The sequence below is a fragment of the Phyllostomus discolor genome, chromosome 5 (genome assembly GCF_004126475.2).
Source record: "Phyllostomus discolor isolate MPI-MPIP mPhyDis1 chromosome 5, mPhyDis1.pri.v3, whole genome shotgun sequence".
NCBI lineage: Eukaryota > Metazoa > Chordata > Mammalia > Chiroptera > Phyllostomidae > Phyllostomus > Phyllostomus discolor.
This window is the reverse complement of record NC_040907.2, coordinates 142,096,087-142,116,531: the sequence shown is the minus strand read 5'-3', so window position 1 is coordinate 142,116,531 and position 20,445 is coordinate 142,096,087. Positions and strand designations below refer to the sequence as shown.

Below are 20,445 nucleotides of genomic sequence, written 5' to 3'. Positions count from 1 at the left end.
AGTTTATGCTCTGGAGCAATGATGGTAGAAAGATTCTCCAGGATTCTGGCCATTAAGTTTTCCTGGACCTTAGCTCCTCTGGCTAACCCCTTGTTGTCTTTCTTTAATCTGAGAGAGCTGGTATGTATTCATTGCTTGGACTTGTTTAAAACTCAGGTCACCTGATGGGTAAAATTCTGGGCCCAATAACCTTTCCAGTGTGGTAGGACCAAATACCCTTTCTTCCCCCGCAAACACCCTTTCCTCCCCCCAAAATGCCCTTTCCTCCCCCTCAAATGCCCTTTCCTCTCCCCCAAACAGTTTGTAGCAGGGCAGGTGAGGACTGACTGTGAGGGAGGTAAAAAAAGGTGTGTTAATCAGGGTACTTAATTGCAAGTGTCGCCACAGACAATGTGAAATTCTCATGGCTTAACACAGTGAAGACTTCTTTCCCATTCACACAAAGTCTGATGAAAACTGGGTGGTCCTTTTGTACACATGTTGTTCCCCAGAGCTACCTCCATGCTCTGCCCTGCTGGTAGGACTGGGAAACAGAGGAGCCACGGATAATTTTCAAATTATTTTTTTATTTTTCACTTTTATTTTTCAATTGCAGTTTATATTCAGTATTATTCTGTATTAGTTTATGTACAGCATAGTGGTAAGTAAGTTATGTACTTTACGGACAGGTTCCTCCCCCCCCCCCCCCACCCCCAACCCACCCAACCCTACTCGGAGTTATCATGATATTATTCCCGGTGCTGTAATCTACGTTTCTGTAACCATGCTGTGACTACCAATTTGAATTTCTTGATCCCTTCATCTTTTCCACCCAGGACCCCAATCCTTTTCCCCATCTAGTGGCTAGGATCTGGCACATGGGTATTTTGTAAGCCTTCAAGTCTCTGCCCCCAGAGACAGGGTTTTCTCATGTAATTATTTCATGCCTATATCATGTAAGTTGAATATACATATGTTGAATATACACAAACTCACATACCATATATTTTAACATTGTATTAGTCTTAAGAGATATATATGCACACACATTTAGAGCTTCGTATCTCTTTTTCCATCATCATCATCATCATCTGCGGAAGTATCAGTATCAGCATCATCAACATCATTGTAATGATGACTTATTCCACCCTTAGTGTGGACCAGTCTTTAGACTTTAGCAATTTAGATGTATTTGTTTCTTTAATTGTCAAATGCCGTGATGTAGATACTGCTATTATCTTTATAACATAGGTTGAAACACTGAGGTTCCAACAAATTAAGCAACTTGTGTCTGACTCCAGAGCTATATACTCTTAGCCACTAAAATGTATGACCTCTGCATTCATTTCTTAGGGCTGACAGAACAAATTACTACAGACTGGCTGGCTCAAAACAACAGAAATGAATACTCTGACAGGTCAAGAGGCCAGAAGTTCAAAATGCAGGTGTTGGCAGGGTTGGTTCTTCTGGAGACTCTGAGGGAAAGCCTGTCACATGCCTCTTTCTGGCAGTTTCTAGCAATCCTTGGCTTGCAGACACATCATGTCAATCAGTCTCTGCCTTCATCTTTACATCAGCTACTTCTCCAAGTCTCTGCGTGTCTTTCTGTTCCTTTTCTCTTCTTATTAGGTAACCAGACCTTGGATTTAGGGCTCAACCTAAGCCAATGTGATCTCACTTGCTCTTTACCTTAATTACATTTCTAAAAACTGTATTTGCAAATAAGATCACATGTTGAGGTCCTGATAGACATGTATTTATCCAAAGAACTCCCATGTTATCATACATCTTGATAAACAGCACTACGTTTGACTAGATCTATATTATTCTCCTTCCCTATTAGTGGACATTTAGGTTGGAGAGGGTGACAGCTAGCATAGTGGACCTTGGTGTAAATCACACACAGGCACTCCCTTCCCTTGGACGACCAAGGTGCCTAGGTCAGTGAGCTGAGCAGGGGCTGGATTTCAGCTTCCACTTACCTGCTCTGTTAGCCGCCTTTCTGCATGTGGGACATGGTGGCTCAGGTCTGAGCGAATGGAACGTAGGGTGGGTTTGCTACTATTTTAGAATATTTAAGAAGCTTGATTTTTGCATTTGACTTTTTTTTTAAAATGTTTCAGAGCAGGAAGCACACAATGTCTGAATTAAAAGAGGCCCTAGAAATCTTTTGCTCCAAATGCCTCAATTACATAGGAGTAGAAAATGACTATAATATTTTATATTAACTTGCTGTTTGTTGTTTCACAAAGTATAGTTGAAAAGGTATTGTTTTTCAGTCTCAGGAAACAGAGAACCAGAAGTTTTAACTAACTTTGCTACAAACTAGGATAAAAATCTCAACTCTTGTGTTTCCTCGGTACCTTGAGTACATCACGCTGACTGAAGCCGAGCCTGCTTCCTCTTGTGCATCCCAGCTGTGACATAATCATCATTTTAAAATGTTCACTGACAGGGACATATTCATTCTTTTATGTCTATATTCTAATTTCTTATGAAACTACCTAAACCTTTCTTCCTCTCTTTTGAACTTGGCTTTGATGAATACATTTCTGACCAGATAAAACAAGTTGTGAGTGCAGCCTTCTTAAATTAAAATGACCACCTTTCTTTATATCTTCATACATATACACCTATTACCATAGTCCTTTTGTTGCTGTGACAAGCCTGATATTTTAATAGCATATATTTCAAAGGGCAGAGGAAGACAAATACAGCAGCTTCTTATTCTGAAATTTAAATACTTCTTAAATACTTGCTTTTTCACTTTTGTAGAGAAAAAGTTTAATTTTTAAGGCCTAAAATAAGTGAAAATAACTCAATGAAATAAATAAGAATTCAATTTTGTAGTCTAATTAGTATACCAATGTTCTTAGCATTTACTTTCTTCATAGATTGTGGTTTCTTCATAGATTGTGGTTTCTTGGTTGTTTAGAACACAGCTAACTCCTCTCTATGTTTCTTGGGGTTTAACACAATGCCAACCACACGCTTGGCTAATAAGGTCATGTCGATTGAATGGCACAAGCTCCATCTCTTAGTCCTTATGCATTCTGCTCTGACCACCGTGACTATCCACTATCTGGACACACTGTGCTTTGTCCCATCGTCACACCTTTGCAATGAATGACTTTTCCCCAGTGGTCCCCTTGCCAGGTTCCTATTCATCTTTTAAGATCCAGTTCAAATATCACATCCTCTGTGAAGCATTTCTTAAGGGCAAGATGATGCTCGTTCATCTCTATGTCCCCAGCAGCTGGCACAGAGTCAAAGCTAACAGAATGCATATTGAATGAGAAAGTGAATGAACAGAGGGACGGAGCCAGTATCCTGTAACAGATAAGAACATGGGCTTTATGGTCTGGTGAACCTGGGTTCATAGTCCTGCTTATTGACTCACACCCCCGGGGCCTTGGTCTGGTTACATCATCACTCTGAGACCTCTTTTCCTTAGCTGTCAGATGAGGATAATGATAGTTTCTGACTCAATGGGTTCTTGTGAGAATAAAACAGCATCCTGTTTGGAAACCCCTTCATCTCATGAGTGCTAAATGACAGTCAGCTTTGATACAGTTGTACAGTTTTACTTTGATTGCACTGGAGAGGCTGCGGTTTGGCTCAGTCTGCCTGGCCTCAGTACAATTGTATTAGATGGAAATATTTTGGTTGGGGAGCCATGGAGTTGTCCTGGCTACCACCCCATTTTTAAAGAGAGTAAAACTACAAAAAAGCAGACTCCAACTAACTGAAAAGCACTACGTAAGTAGAACTTCTCCTGGAACTTAAGTTTTAGGGGAAAGAGACAAACCACAAAACATAAACTAATATAAAGGTTTTTGAAAATTTAGAAACTTTGTAAGTAAGTTCTAGGGGATGATCTTAGATCTACTTTTGACCTAAATTTCTATGTGTTTGCACAATGGCAAATACACACTTTGGAGACTGAATTCAGCCTATAGGCTGGTGATTTGGCCTTACACTGTTTTAAAAAAAATTGAAGTAGATGTGAAGATGAAATAAAAAACTGTTATGAAAATTTTCAAATCTATACCTATTTACAGTGATTAGTAAATTTCCACGTAACTCTTATTCAGCTTCAATATTTAGCAATATTCTGACATTCTGTTTCATTGTGTTTTACTAAAGTATTTAAAAACAAATGACAGATATTATATCATTTCACTCATAAATATAAAAATAAACTATAATCCATTATTACAACCAGCAGATAAAAAATTGATTTCTTAAAACCCAACCTGTGTTGTTTTCCCAGATTGCATCAATAAAGTCTTTTACAGTTATTTTGTTTGAATCGGAATTTAAACACAGTTCACAAAATCTGTTTGTTGGCTACATGTTGTAAGTCTTTTGATTTGTAACAGTTGTACAGTGGTGCATGCATTCTGTATGCATTCAATATGCATTCTGTTAGCTTTGACTCTGTGCCAGCTGCTGGGGACATAGAGATGAATGAGCATCATCTTGCCCTTAAGAAATGCTTCACAGAGGATGTGATATTTGAACTGGATCTTAAAAGATGAATAGGAACCTGGCAGGGGGACCACTGGGGAAAAGTCATTCCAATTGCAAAGGTGTGACGATGGGACAAAGCACAGTGTGTCCAGATAGTGGATAGTCACGGTGACCAGAGCAGAATGCATAAGGACTAAGAGATGGAGCTTGTGCCATTCAATCGACATGACCTTATTAGCCAAGTGTGTGGTTGGCATTGTGTTAAACCCCAAGAAACATAGAGAGGAGTTAGCTGTGTTCTAAACAACCAAGAAACCTCCTTTGTTTCCGTGCTATTTCTGTAAGAATTTTTAAATAGACAACATTTCACAAAAACATGGGTTTGTAGTTTCTTTTGAAAAAATGGGAAGATCTGGCAGCCCTGCTGTACACCCCCATAAGGCAGCACTCGGCGGCAGCGCAGTGGAGACTGCGGCCGTTAGCCCAGCCCGGGTGAGTGCCTCCAGATCCCCACAGCCCTCTCCGGTCCCTACTACACGAACCAGCTTCTGGCATTTGTGTTGCTGACCCAGCCCCGATGGGCCTTGTGCTGGCCACCTCTGACCTACACATTCATCTGTTGGGCGATGAGAACTGAATCCTGAGTGATGCTCTTGAAGTCCAAAAACATGCCCAGTCATTAGGTGAAAGTTCAGTTTTCTGTACTGCATCACTTAGGTGAGAATGTAAGCTGAAATGTTTAAAAATTTTCAGCTAAGAATTAATAAGATTAAAAAAAGACTTGTTCATTAGCTTAAAACTTTATGATTTGACATGTCTCTTTTCTTGATCACTCCAATTAATCTACTCTACAGCATTTTATCATAGCAATATCTTTTTCACCTGTGTGGAGGTTTGATCCTATAAAGGCCACTGGACAGGGTGTCACAAGACCCAAACTTGAATCTTGATCCTCTGTGACAAGTGGGCCACTGTTTTGCTTCTCTGAGACAACTTGCAGAGTGGAGGTATTAGCAGCCCATCTCTCAGGGTCGTTGTGAAGTTCAGATAAAGTAACAGATGTGACATTAATGTGTAAACTGTGTCGCTCTGCACTTAAGGTATTAGCAAGCATTAGGCTATGTTGAATTATGCATAGCATCCTCTTTCACACCTCCATGCAGTGACTCTGCTGTTCTTTCTTCCTGGAATGCCCTTAAGAATTACTTGCTAGTTGTCCATGTCCCCCAAACACTTTATATAACCTTTGTCACACTGTATTAACACCATTTGTTTACATCTTTGTCTCTTTAAGATTCTGAAAGTAAACATCAATTTATTCAGTGTGTGGCATACAGCAGACTCCCAATAAATGTCTAGTTGAAATAGATTGTATTGATTTGAATAATTATTATATGAGTGCCTGTCTTGAAGGACAAAGTCAATGCCTATACAATCTTTAGTTCCATCTGATAACTACCAAGCCTTGGTTTTGTTAAAAGCTAATGATGAAGATGATGATGATGAAATATTTATAAAAATAGTTGCATATCTTTAAGTAAATTGACTTCTTGACTATACTATAAATAATTTGAGCTCATTAACAATGAAAGAACCTACATGTGGAATGCCTGTCATTAAATGTTTTTTTTTTTCTTCTTCTGGGGAAAATGTGAGTTCCCAGCCATCATTTCGGCCCCAGTTATCTGACTCTCTTCATTAACTTGGGGCTTCTGGCTCTGTTACAGCTGGTTTGCCATCCACCCAGTTAGCATGAACAACACCAACCACCTCGTGAACAGTGACAATATGGGCTATGCATCTTACCTTTTCGAGCAAGATAAGAACACAGGATACCTACCTGGACAGGTGAGAATTTATGTTAATGAAAACTTTATCTCAATCCATTGAGGATCATCATTCATGCACTGTTCAGAATAGCTGATTCAGATTTTCAGAGTGAAGTGTCTTATGGACATTACATACTGATATGCTTGAATAAAAAGAATTTTCTATCTTTCCTAAATAGGGAAAGAAAGTTCAAAATGACAAATAAACTTTGTGTCAGAATCTACTTATATTGATGGCTTCATAATTAGTTGGATAAAAAAGGGCAAGTTCCAGATTTTTGCAATATATATATAGTAGTTTTTTAATCAGATTTGGAAATATGATAAATGTATTGATGCTTACTTTTGTTTTCAGAGTTACAAAAGTATTAAACATCTTCTTAATGGTGTAAGAACCTGAATGAGGACAGGTGACACATCCTTTTCATGGTCCAGGCTTTCCTCTTAATAGTGAATTTCTTTCAGGAGCTTTGTTCTACTTTCCTGTAATAAGGCTTAAATCAGAGACAACCCTCATCCATTAGACTTGTTTGTAACTTTGAAACACAGTGAGTGACAGGACCAGATATAGGAACCAGGAATCCAGCCCTGCACACCAGGAAGCTGCTCAAGTCTGTAAAGTAGAGACCACAGAGAGATAAATGAGAGGAGGGACCCTGCTACGCTTGACACCAGCATCTAAGCCCTGAATGCAGAAGAATATATGATAGGGTGAGAGCCCCAGGCCCTCGACTAGAATAATGCTCTGTTATAAAGATATTGACCCTGAGAGCATCTGCTCTGATCTTGTAGCTCCTTTCTTGACAAAACGTATATTTTTTCATTTTAGCCTGTGTTTTAGGAAAAAAGAAAAGAGGTTCTTATTTACGATCACTGGCTGGGTTCTAGGTATTTTGAAATAAATACTCTTTTTAGCATCATAATTTCTGATACTTGCTTATCTCTTTTTTGAAGGAAATTTATGACATTAAAGAAGGAATGGTATAAACAAACAAAATAGAAATGGACTCATAGGTACAGAGAACAGAGTGACAGCTGTCAGAGGGGAGAGGGTTAAAGGTCTGGGAGAAAAAGGTAAAGGGATTAAGCAAAAAAAAAACAAAACAAAACTCATAGACACCAACAACAGTAGGGTTACCAGAGGGAAAGAGGGGTGGGGGCAGGTAGGAGAGGGTAAAGGGGGTGGTAAATGATGACGGAAGGAGACTGGGCTTTGCATGGTACACACACTATATACAGGTGCTGTATTATAGAATTATACACTTGAAACCTATATAATTTTATTAACCAGTGTTACCCCAATAAATTCAATAAAATTTAAGGAAAAATTGTCACTTGGAATAATTTGACCCCTACCCACTCAAAGAAAAACTGGAATGGTAGACCAGTGAGTTGAGGTTAATGCCTTGCATCATTCTAAAAGGTTATGTATTGTCACTTCAGGTTGAAGAGAGAGAGAAAAGAGGCAGAAGCTCAAGCCTGGATAGTGGATGCTATATTTAGGTTTAGTTTTATGGCAGGAAAATCTGGATTCACTCTTGTCTTTTTAAGCCAATAGGATATTTATTTTTATAGGGCAAATGCTCCTTGGAGCTCTGTGTACACCACCAGAGACAAGACTGTCGTTTCAGCATTTTGTAATTTGTTGCTGTACCTGTGTTCCTCGTGAAAATGCTTCTGTTTGAGGCACAAATTTGAAACTGTCCTGCTTGAAACAGCTCTATTGGTAATTGGAATGTCATGAGTAATAATAATATGTACACTCACAGTAATGTGAGCCTTTTCAGGAGTAAGACATTTTCTCAGAATATTGTACACTCTTCTTTTTATTTTGTGCAAATGATTTTGAATAGTTCACCAAAGCAGACTGAATGTTTGCATTTTTAATTGAAGTCATGGGAATAAAGAATAAAAGGCAACTGGCTGTTCTTTTGGCAGGGACCGTTCGTAGCAGCTTTTGCTTCATCAAATCTAGGAGACGTGTCCCCCAATATTCTTGGCCCACACTGTGTCAACACGGGAGAATCCTGTGAAAACGTCAACAGCACTTGTCCCATCGGTGGGGTAGGTAATTATGACATGAATCTGTTTTTGTATTTCATCTATATTTTATGTTTAAATAGTCATCATTAGTTTACAAGTATGTTTTCCTCAAGAATACTCTGGCCTACTTAATCTCTATTATCTGCTCTTCTCAAAAGCACCCACTAAATTTCAGTTGGCTAAAGTTATAATTTTCCATATGATTATGAAGTTTTTTGAATGGTGAGACAATTTAGTAAATGTCAGAGATTAACTATCCTTCCCCAAATTTGGACAGTCTGCTATGTTTTGCCTTGGTATTTCTGCAGTCACAGGCTAGTACCCAAAACTCCCTGCCTGACACATTTCTCACTGATTATGAAGTCTATAGATTTTTTTAAAATATAAGATCAGCCTCTTTTCTTTGAAAATTACAAAATCATGCTGTAAAAACTCAGACAAGATAGAGCATAGAGTGGTAAAAAGTGAAAGTCCCTATTTACCACCCTCTACTCCCCCCTCTACCCTTTCCAGAAGTTGCTGATGTACTATCTTCATATGTATTTGTATATGTAGCCATAAACAACATTTTATAACTCATTTATTGATTTTTTATTGGTCCAGGATTTGAGTTTTCCACTCAATTTATCTTCATCTTTGTTTTATGACTCTCTGTAGGTCTGTGTGGTAAGTTTTAAAGCTAAACAAGGCTGTGCCATCATTTATGTAACAGCTTCCCCCTCCCTGAAGCCCACTCAGATTTTTCATCTAAATGAACAGATGCTCGTTTCTGGGTTCTTACTCTTTGTATTTAAAGAACATTTCATCTGTGATACTACTTTTATTAAACACTATTTCTGGGCTATTTATTCTATTCCAATCAACCCCATGAGCAATATAGGTTTAGCAATTATACTCTTCTAGTATATATTACTACTTTTATATAGAAAATGTTCTTTCATTACCCTTTATTGCAAAATTTTCACACACTATTAATTCACAAGCTTTGATGATTACCTATTGAATTCCAAAATTCACAGAAGAAATGGTTCAAAAGTTGTACTTATATGCAATAGAGTATACATCAACTAATCTTAATGTCTTCTGTTGAAATACTTAATGTGGGGAAAAGCTCATAACACATAATGTTGACTAAAAAAATCAGTATTTAATATTGAATATGCATTATGTTGCAATTTTGAAAATCAATGTATCATAGTAAAAAGACAAAGTAAAACACATTGAATTATTGACTATGGTTTTCTCTTTTTGGTACTATTATAAGTAGGTTTTATTCTAGTTATTTTTATTTATTATTTTTCTATGTATACATCTTGTTTTTCTCCTACAATGAGCATAGATTACTTTATAATAGGAAAATTACCATAAAATCATACCCCTTCCTCAATAGAATTCTGTTTTTCTCTGCTCCCCTCAATGCATTGAATTCACTTCCAGTGTGTTTGCCGGATGGAAAAATTCTCTCCTATCTGAGTGGAGACAGTTTATGTCACATGCCCATCCCTGGACCCAAACAGGTGCTGGGGAATGGTATGTTCCAGACTGGCTTAGTCTGGAGTTCTGACCAATCTTCAGTGAGGTGCAGGGCATGGCTGTGATCATGTTAGACTAATCATGAACTAGGAATGGGACCACTGGCTGCGAGGGGAGGTGGCTTTCTGAACGAAGTCAGGGTCCACATAAGAAGGAGAAAGAGGGAAATGTGGCGAAAGGTGCCATGTTGTCTGCTTTAATGTGGTTTCTTTAAAAAAAAATTTTTAATATTTTTTTAGGAATAGATATATGCTTGTTATAATTCAAACAATTTGTAAAATTTCAGAAAAAATAAAACTATGTAAAGGAGTACCCTCTTACCCCACAGTCAGTTGAAATTTTAATGAGTTTCTTTCCAGACAACTTTTTATGCGTCCATCACATATATACATGTAAAATTTTACATAAGTGGATCATGTACTTTTAGTTATAACCTGCTTCCTTATTTCCAGCAAATATACTTTAAAACATCATTTAAAATCACTCTGTAATTTTCAGTTTTAAGTACCACAGTTAACCAGTCCCCTGCGGATGTATTTTCTTTTCCTGCCTACTTTCTTCCTTCATCCCCGCCCCCAACACAGGCTACGCCTTGCCCAAATGCTCCCTCAGTCACGTTTCCACCCACAGAGACCCAGCGGCAGTGTCCTGATCTCTCACCAACCCCGGGACTGTCAGTCTTTCAACTGTTACCAACACAATATGCAGAGTTCTCTTTGCAGCTTAAATTTATATTTGATTATTTGTGAGATTGAACATATTTTTATGTTGAATGGATATTTACATTTCTTTTTTGTGAATTACCTTTTTTCCCCTGTATTTCATCATGCACCCATTATGATGATTTTTTACTTTTATGTTTTTCCAGCTTTATTGAGATAGAATTTACACATGGCATTGTTTAATTTTAAGGTTACAATGTGATGATTTTGATATACAGATAGGACTTTTTTACTACAAATAAGAGATAACTCAGTATGGATAAATCAGAAGGTATTAATAAAGATACTTTTTCTTGCTGACTTTAAAGTTCCTAATATTTTAAAGGCTTAGTTTGTCATAAATAGTGCAATCCCTTTTTCCCACATTTACCAGTTATCTTTAGCCTTACTTAGGTTTTGGTTTTCCATATGAATGTTTAGAGTGTTTAAGTTGTCAGATTTATTAAACCTGTTCTATATAATTTTAGAAGAGTCTTCCATACCCTTCAGACTTTAAAATATATTCACTCATAATTTTAATACTTCTGGCTTCATTTATAATATTTAAATATCTAATTAATCTAAAAAATTTCTGATGTAAGAAGTAAGGTATAGAGTCAGATTTATTTACTGTGTTTTTTCCCCAAGGCTCAGTTAGTTCTTCCAATATACTTTTAATTGAATTTCAATTTAAGGTGATCATGGGCAAGAACCACAAGCAAGAACAAGCAAGCAGACATGTGCAGTGAGTGGAGACACATGGCTTTAGGTCTCAGCTACCTGTATAGTCTTTGGAAAATCCTCTAACACACCTGAGCCTTATATTTTTATTTTTAAAAGTAGGTGCTGTAATAGATGATTTCTAAAGATATTTGCTACTCCAATTTAATGAACAGTTTTGTTTTTCTTAATATTTAAATTGAGAGACTATCTGAAAAGAAATACTAGACTGTATCTTAAAATATATTTACTTAAATTCACTTGTAATTTTCTGTTTCTTAAAGTAATTGCCTTTTTTTGCTAAGAACATATCATGTCTCATTTTGTTCCAGCCTACCATGTGCATGGCTACAGGGCCTGGGCAGGATATGCTTGACAGCACGCAGATCATAGGACGGACCCTGTACCAGAAAGCAAAGGTAAGCTGGGCACCCAGCTTCTTCCATCTTCATTTAAGCTGTTCTTGAAAATCTACCAACGTTGTTCATTAGGAAGTCAATAATTGTAAGGAAGACAAGAGCTCAAGCTGCACCAAGGACTCGGGAAGACTGGATGCTGTTACGTGGCAGTTAGGAAGGTTCCTTTCACAAGCCACACAGGAATCTCTCTGACTGCTCTGTCCAACTGCTCACAGGAAGTACAATTAAAACCAAGTCATCAGGAAAACATTTTACTTCATCCAGAGTGGTTGCCTTGGACAGTGAGATGGTACACAGACTGTAGGGTTTTCAATTCCTGTGCTGTCAGACATGACCAGATTTCCAAAGTCTCAGAAGTCACCAGGGCTTTGCCTGCCAAATCACTTAGACACTTCTTAACTTTTCCTTCAGCAAGGTGGCAAAGCCGAGTAGCACAGCTCACTCTCTTGCAATTTGGATTCAAATACGTTCTAGAACCTCATGTCCAGTGAGATTGCTGATTTACTCTACCCTCCTCCCTCTCGTAAATTTTATCTTCCATTTTGTTCCATGTTATGTGTCAGCTTTTATGGAGATAGATTTCTGATTGAAAAGACAAAGTGTGAGCTGGAGAGCTGAGATATCTCTGATAAAGATAGTTAAATCCCTTCCTTTTTATAGCTGACCTATACTTTCGTTGTGTACACACACTTAAGTGTTTGTGTGTAAGTAAATATTTTGTTCCAAGGGCTGTAAAATGTTTCAGGAGGAATTAAGGAAGAACAAAAGCACCTTTTATAACATCAGACACTAGCCAGCCCTAATTGCTGTGGTTTCTTTTTAATTACTGTGGTATTATCAGTGGATTGCTCTCAATTAACAGATTCTATTTAGGGAGTGCACCTGTGACACAATTTGGTCGCAGAAATTTTGTTACCTCTCAGGGCCTGGGAGCCACAGAGGTTTGTCCCACATTCTGCATTCTTTTCTCAGCAAGGCAAAACGTCCCTGTTATCAGGGGAGGCAGGCTGCAGCTGGCCTCACTTGTCTTGAGAGCTCCCAGGTGGCTGCTGAAACAGTGATGGAGGCTGCGTGGAAATGAGTTGTGTGTCAGGCAAAGGGACTTGTGCTGAAGCAGGATTTAGCTATATTGTATGACAGATCAATACAAACAAATATTTTGAAACATGTTTTGACTCACATAAATTGACCATATCGAACAAAAAAGGACCATCAAAGAGTGGGTGGGGTGTTAGGGGAGTTTATGCAGATTAAGTGGGGCCTGAAGTCTTTCAAGCCAGCCTCAGGCCCCGGCCCTGCGGAGGTCTCTACGATTCTGACAATGCCTAATGATAAGTGCTTGTTTTGGCAAAGAGAGTAATTTGACCCTCTTACTTCTAATCTTAATTTTTTTTGACTGTCTTTCAAGCGAGGCTGGGGCCTTTTGTGCCACATCCTGTATCACTACTCTTTCATCTGGGGTGGGGGGCGGGGAATAGACACAAGTCAGCCATCCAGGGCCTTCAATTGTCAGGGAAGCAACAGTTGGTAGAGAGGTCCCACACCCACATGGGCAGTGGCTATTTCTAAGCAGCCAGCAAAACCAAACTCAGCTGGCAGATCCTTCTCCAAACCGGGGCTTATTGGGTACAGGGGTAGTACTCATTTTAGCTTTTTGCTCATAACAGTTAGCCACTGTGCGTTTTCTAGGATCTGTATACCCTGGCCTCCCAGGAGTTAACTGGACCAGTGATTTCAGCTCACCAGTGGGTGAACATGACGGATGTTACGGTCTTGCTCAATTCCACGCATGCTGTAAGTGTCTCTGAGTCACATTGTTTATGCCACAACAGTAAAGCTCTGGGCTGATCTCATTATTAGTGGAAGTTTAACTTCCGTTTCTTTTGATCTTTCCTTGTTTCCATTTTGTTTTTCAAATCTTTCCTTTAGGTAAAAACATGTAAACCAGCACTGGGCTACAGTTTCGCAGCTGGCACCATTGATGGAGCTGGGACCTTCAATTTTACGCAGGGTGAGGTGCAGTCTAATGAACTCTGTGGTTCCAGGTTCTGAATCTTCAAGGTTGTGTCTCCTAAGAGAGTTTACTTGAGGCCAATAGAATTTCTATTTTTATTTCTAAATTCTGGGGTGTGCAGATATTCCAGGTTTGTGCATGACAGCTAGATTTCCCAGGCACAGGTGTCTTTTGTAACTCAGCTTTCCACGGATTCAAATAGAATCAGAGACAAATTCTGTATGTGTTGTAGTCTATGAATGAATACTTTTAAATTGTCCTTGGGCAGGGGTGGAGTTGGGGGTGCAAAGGGGACTTGTCCCTGTACCTTTAAGTCAGCTCTTCCAACTTGTTAATTAGTGTCTCTCTTTTCCTTATTCCTTTATTGAAGCCAAAATTCCTCAGGGCAGAGGGCAAAGGCCTTTAGGAGCCTAATGCATGTGGTCCCAGGTCCTCTCTGTGTGTATTTCCACAAATTTATAACTGATTATTTTAGGTTTTATAATTTTATCCTGATTATTATTGTAATAATAGTCATTGTAAAGTACAGAAAGTAAAAAAAAAAAGAAGGGATATCATCTATAGGAAACAGTATGTCTTATTTCATTCTCATCTTTTATGTATGTATATTTTGGAACCATTAATTAAAACATTAATTAATATAGTTCCAATTGGATATATTTGACACCATCTTTCCTCATAATATTTCATCCACATTGGTCTAATTTTCTAAAACAATAATTTTTAATAGCTTTATTGAGGTATAATTCACATGCCATACAATTTGTCCATTGAAAATATTACAGTTCACTAGTTTTTAATATATTCACAGATGTGTGCAACTATCACCACAATTGATTTTAGAACATTTTCAATACCTCAGGAAGGAACCCTATGCTCTTTAGTTATTACAACTCCCTAGTCCCCAAATCTCCCAAACCTAAGTAACTATTAATCGTTCTGTCTCTATATTTTCTTATTTTGGACATTTCCTATAAATGGGATCATAAACTATGTAGCATTTTGTGTTGCCCTTTTTCATTTAGCATCATGGTTTCAAGGTTCTTCTATGTTGTACCATGCATCATTACTTCACTCCTTTTTTTATGAGTGAATATTTCACTGCATGGTTTTACCAGATTTTGTTTATGCATTCCCTAGCTGATGGACATTTGGGTTGTTTCACTTTTTGGCTTTTGTGAGTTATGCTGTTACAAATGTTCATGTGTAAGTTTTTGTCTGGGCATGTGATTTCATTTTGCCTCTTGAATATATACCTAAAGGTGAAATTGCTAGATCACATGGTAACTTTATGTTTAATCATGTGAGACTATTTCCAAAGTGGCTGTGCTATTTATCATTTCCAGCCAATTAAAAGATATATATATTTTATTTATTTTTAGAGAGGGGAAGAGAGGGAGAAAAAGGGAGACAAACATCAATGTGTGGTTGCTTCTTGTGCACCCCCTACTGGGGACCTGGTCCACAACCCAGGCATGTGCCCTGACTGGGAATGGAATCAGTGACCCTTTGATTTGCAGGCTGGCACTCAAATACATTGAGCCACACCAGCCAGGGCTCCAGCCGATGTTTTGGGGGTTCTGATTTTTCTACATCCTTATCAATACCTGTTATTCTCTGGCTTTTTTTTTACTTAAATCTCTTCACCTTTTCACCCAGCTCCCCAACCCCCCTCCCCTCTGACACCTGTTAGTCTGTTCTCTGTATCTGTGAGCTTGTTTCTATTTTGTATGTTAGTTTACTTTGTTCATTAGATTCCACCTATGAGTGAAATCATATGGTACTTTTCTTTCTCTGACTGGCTTATTTTACTTAGTATAGTATTCTCCAGGTCCATCCATGCTGTCACAAAAGGTAAGATTTCCTTCTTTTTTACAGCTGATTAGTATTCTGTTGTGACATGTACCACAGCTTTTTAATCCACTCATCTACTGATGGACACTTGAGCTGCTTCCAAGTCTTGCCTATTGGAAATAATGCAATGAATATGGGGGTCCCTATATTCTTTTCAATTAGAGTTTCAGGGTTCTTCAGATATATTCCCAGAAGTTGAATCACTAAGTCATAAGGCAGTTCCATTTTTAATATTTTGACATAATACCATACTGCTTTCCACAGTGGCTGCGCCAACCAGCATTCCCACCAACAGTGCACAAGGGTTCCCTTTTCTCCACAATACTTGCTGTTTGATTTATTGATGACTTTTTTATTCTACTCACCCTATTGAGTATGGATTGGTATCTCCTCATGGTTGTGATTCGTATTTCCCTAATGATTAATTATGCTTAGTGTATTGTCATGTGTTTATTGGCTGTTTGTATATATTTCTTGGAAAATGTCTATTCATATATTTTCCTCACTTTTAAATTGACTATTTGTCTTTTTATTATTGAGTTGTAAGAGTCCTTTACATATTCTGTATGGAAATTCTTTGTCAGTATATGATTTACAAGTATTTTCTCCCATCCTATGAGTTTGTTTTCACTTTCTTGATTGTGTCCTTTGAAGTGCAACAGTTTTCAATATTGATGAGGTCAAATGATCTATTTTTTTCTTTTGTTACTCATGCTGCTGGTATCATATCTAAGAATCTTTTGCTAAATCTGATGTCATGAAGACATACCCCTGTTCCTTTCTAAGAGTTTTATAGTTTTAGCTCTTACATTTAAATTTTGATCAATTTTGAGTTAACTTTTGCATATGATTTGAGGTAAGGGTCAGAGGGTCAGACCTCATTCTTTTGCTTGTGGCTATCTATCTATCCCAGCATTATTCCTAGAAAGACTGTTTTATTTACCTGTTGATAAATAAGTAATAATTCTTGGTACACTCATTGAAAATCAACTGACCATAGACACATGGTTTTATTTTTGGATTCCCATTTCTGTTCTGTTGACTTGTATGTCTGTATCCTGTAGTGGTACTACCCTTTCTTGATTACTGTTGCTTTGTAGCAAATTTTGAAACCAGGACATGTGAGTTCTACTTTTTTTTCCTCTCAGATTGTTTTGACTATTCTGAGTCCTCTGCAATTGCAATTCCATATGAATTTTGGAATCCACTTCCCAATTTCTAAAAAGAAGTAAGCTGACATTCTGATAGAAACTGCATTGAATCTGTAGATTTAATTGGGGGTATTGCAACCTTAACAATTTTAAGTCTTATAATCCCTAAATATAAATGTTTTTCATTTATTTAGATCTTTACTTTTTTAACAGTATTGTGTAGTTTTCAATGTATAAATTTTACACTTCTTTTATTTTTTATCTCTAAGTATTTTTTCTTTTTGATGTAAATCAAATTGTTTATTAATTTTATTTGTGGATTGTTCACTGAAGGTGTATGGAAATGCAATTGATTTTGCATATTGATCTTATATCCTATGACTTTGCTGAACTGGATTATTAGTTTTAATAATTTTTTAGTGGATTACTTAGGGTTTTCTATATATAAGATCATTTAATCTGCAAATAGAAATAGTTTTTATTGTTCCTTTAAAATCTAGATGCTTTTAATTTCCTTTTCTTGCCTAATTTCCCTGGCTACAATCTCCACTACAGTGTTGACTAGGAGTGGCAAGGGTGAACATCTTTGTATTGTTTCTGATAGTAGGAGAACAATCAGTCATTCATCATTGTGACATAGGCTGTGGGGTTTTTTTTTTATCAAGTTGAAGACATCCCTTTCTATATCTATTTTGTTGAGTGTTATCGTGAAATGGAATTGGATTTTTGTCAAATGCTTTTCCTGCATCTATTGGGATGATCATGTGATTTTTGTTTTTTATTAAAATGATTTATTACATTCATAAATTTTTGGATGTTAAACCAATCTTGCATTTCTGGGATAAGTCCCAGTTAGTCATGGTATATAATATTTTTTATATATTTCTGGATTCACTTTGCCAGTATTTTGTTGTGGATTTTTGTGTACATATTTGTAATTTGTATTGATTTATAATTTCATTTTGTTATGATGTCTTCACTTTTGTATCAAGGTAATACTGGCATCATACCATGAGTTGGGAAGTGTTTCTTCTTTTATTTTTTTGGAAGAGTTTTTGAAGAGCTGCTATTTATTGTTCTTTAGATGTTTGTTGAATTCAGCAGTGACATCATCTGAGCTGAGCAATTCTTTGGAGTGATTTTTAACTCAGCTTCTTTACTTTTTACCCACCTAGTGAGACTATATATACTTAAGTCAGTTTTTAACAATTTGTGTCTTTCTAGAAATATGTTCATTTTACCAAAGTTTTCTAATTTATTGGCATATAATTTACTCACAGTATACAGATCCTTTTTATTTCACTAAGGCCAGAAGTGAAGTGTTCTCTCATTTCTGAGTCTTATAATTTGAGTCTTTTCTCTTTTTATTTTGTTTACTCTAGCTAAAATTTATACATTTTATTGACCTTTTCTTTGTCAATGAATAATTTAATTAAACATTGTTAACTAAATATTTCCCTGTTAATTCAGTTCTATCATCTGTTGGAAAGAGTATAGTTGTTTTTAATCACAGAAACATTTAGACTCAAATTACACATTTGAAGTAATGAAGATGCAGTTTTCCCATAGGTTAGTTATTTTTCTTTTTTAAAATATATTTTATTGATTATCCTATTATAGTAGTACCAATTTTTCTCCCTTTGCACCCTCTACTGTGTACCTCCATTCCCTCCAGCAATACCCCCACACTTAGTTCATGTCCATGGGTCATACACGTGACTTCTTTGACTTCTCCATCTCCTATATTATTCTTAACATCCCTCTGTCTGTTTTGTACCTCCAATTATGCTTCATAATCCCTGCATCTTTCCCCTCATCATCCCCCTTCCCTATCCCAACTGATAACCCTCCAAATGAGCTCTATATCTATGATTCTGTTGCTGTTCTGGTTATTTGCTTAGTTTGGTTTTTAGATTCAGTTGTTGATAATTGTGACTTTGTTGTCATTTTAATTGTTCATAATTTTGATTTTCATCTTTTTCTTAAGTAAGTGTCCTTAACATTTTATGTAATAATGGCTTGGTAATGATGAACTCATTTAGCTTTATCTTGTCTGGGAAACACTTTATCTGCCCTTTAATTCTAAATGATAGCTTTGTGGGATAAAGTAATCTTGGTTGTAGGTCCTTCCTTTTCATCACTTTGAATATGTCTTGGCAGTCCCTTCTTGTCTGAAAATTTTCTTTTGAAAAATCAGCTGACAGTCTATGGGTACTCTTTTGTAGGCAATTCTCTTCTTTATTCTTGCTGCTTTTAAGATTTTTTATCTTTAACATTTGTCATTTTAATTATGATGTGTCTTGGGTGGTCCTCTTTGTGTCCAACTTGTTTGGGACTCTGTGCTTCCTGGCCTTGGATGTCTATTTTCCTCACCAAATTAGAGAAGTTTTCTTTTATCATTTTTTCAAGTAAGTTTTTAATTTCTTGCTCTTTCTTTTCTCCTTCTGGCATCCCTATGATTTGGAGGTATGTTTGTAGATGTCCCAGAGGCTCCTTATACTATCCTCATTTTTTTTTTAATTCTTTTTTCTTCTTGTCGTGGTGGTTGAATGCTTGTTTCTTTCTTATGTTTCAGTTTGTTGTTTTGAATCTTGGTGTCATCCCCTCCATTGCTGGTTCCCTATAGAATCTACAGAGACGTCCAAACTTTTGGCATCTTTGGGCCACACTGGAAGAGGAAGAGTTGTCTGGGGCAACACATTAAATACATTGTGAAATGTGATGACAACAAAGTCTCATAATGTCTTAAGTAACTTTATGACTTTGTGTTGGATCACATTCATAGCCATCCTGAGCTACATGTGGCTCATGGGTCTCAGGTTGGACACCCCTGCAGATTTTTCTTCACTGCACTTAAAGTAACCTTCATTTCTTCCTGGGTCTTTTTTTATGCTGTTGCCATACTTAATGAGTTCTTTGAGCATCCTGATAACCAATGTTTTGAACTCTGCACCTGTTTGGTTGGTCATGTCTGTGTTGTTTAGTTTTTTTTCTGGGGGTTTGTTCTGTTCTTTCATTTGGGCCATGTTTCTTTGTCTCCTCAATTTGGCAGCCTTTCTGTATTTGTTTCTGTGTATTAGGTAGAACTACTTTGACTCCCTGTCTTAGTAGCATGATTGTTAGAGAAAAGGCACTTGTAATTTGTGTGCCATGGAGCCTTAGGTAATAGCCAGAGTGGGGAGACCCATTTCACTGCTTTGTGGCTCTGTGTAGGAGGAGGGCTCAGAGAGGGGATGGTGCCACTTCCTGGCTTCTGGAGGTTTGCTGAGCACTCATCTTATTTCCAGTCACTTCACTTACTCTGTATATGTTATTGTTGCCCTTCCAGCTGTTGCCCTGGTGCTGAATCCCAGAGTGGGGTGAGTCTGTGTAAGTCCTAAGTCCATTTGGGCCTTTTAAGAGGAGTCTCCTGGTAATCTGACAATTTCTTCTGCCGCCCAGACCTCCTCTGCTTTTTACAGCCAGAAATTATGGGCCTTTATCTTCCTGGTGTTGGAACCCTGGGCTGTGTGGTCTGGCCTGGGGCTGGGATCCTTTGCTTCTGAGGTATCCCTTCCTATTTTTACCCACCACATGTGAATGAAGGACTTCCTGTTTTCCCTGTGGCCTGGTGTTATTTGTTTTGAGGTATAGTTGTAATTTTTTCTGTAGTTGTGTGAGGAGGCGAAGCGTGTTTACCTATACCTCCATCTTGACCCCAAGCCTAGTTACTTTTCTTACAGCTACAGT

At 37.4% G+C, this 20,445-nt stretch overlaps 1 protein-coding gene across 3 annotated transcripts in view; it reads left to right on the top strand.

The window, feature by feature from the left end:
- Positions 1 to 20,445, top strand: part of ASAH2 (N-acylsphingosine amidohydrolase 2) — a 95,597-nt gene that overhangs the window by 49,297 nt on the left and 25,855 nt on the right. For all 3 annotated transcript variants that reach the window (XM_036026945.1, XM_028512975.2, XM_036026946.1), the window contains exons 8-12: positions 6,180 to 6,300; positions 8,220 to 8,345; positions 11,611 to 11,697; positions 13,387 to 13,491; positions 13,627 to 13,708. In XM_036026945.1, the coding sequence (XP_035882838.1) occupies positions 6,180 to 6,300; positions 8,220 to 8,345; positions 11,611 to 11,697; positions 13,387 to 13,491; positions 13,627 to 13,708 (521 nt within the window). The remainder of the gene's footprint in view (positions 1 to 6,179; positions 6,301 to 8,219; positions 8,346 to 11,610; positions 11,698 to 13,386; positions 13,492 to 13,626; positions 13,709 to 20,445) is intronic.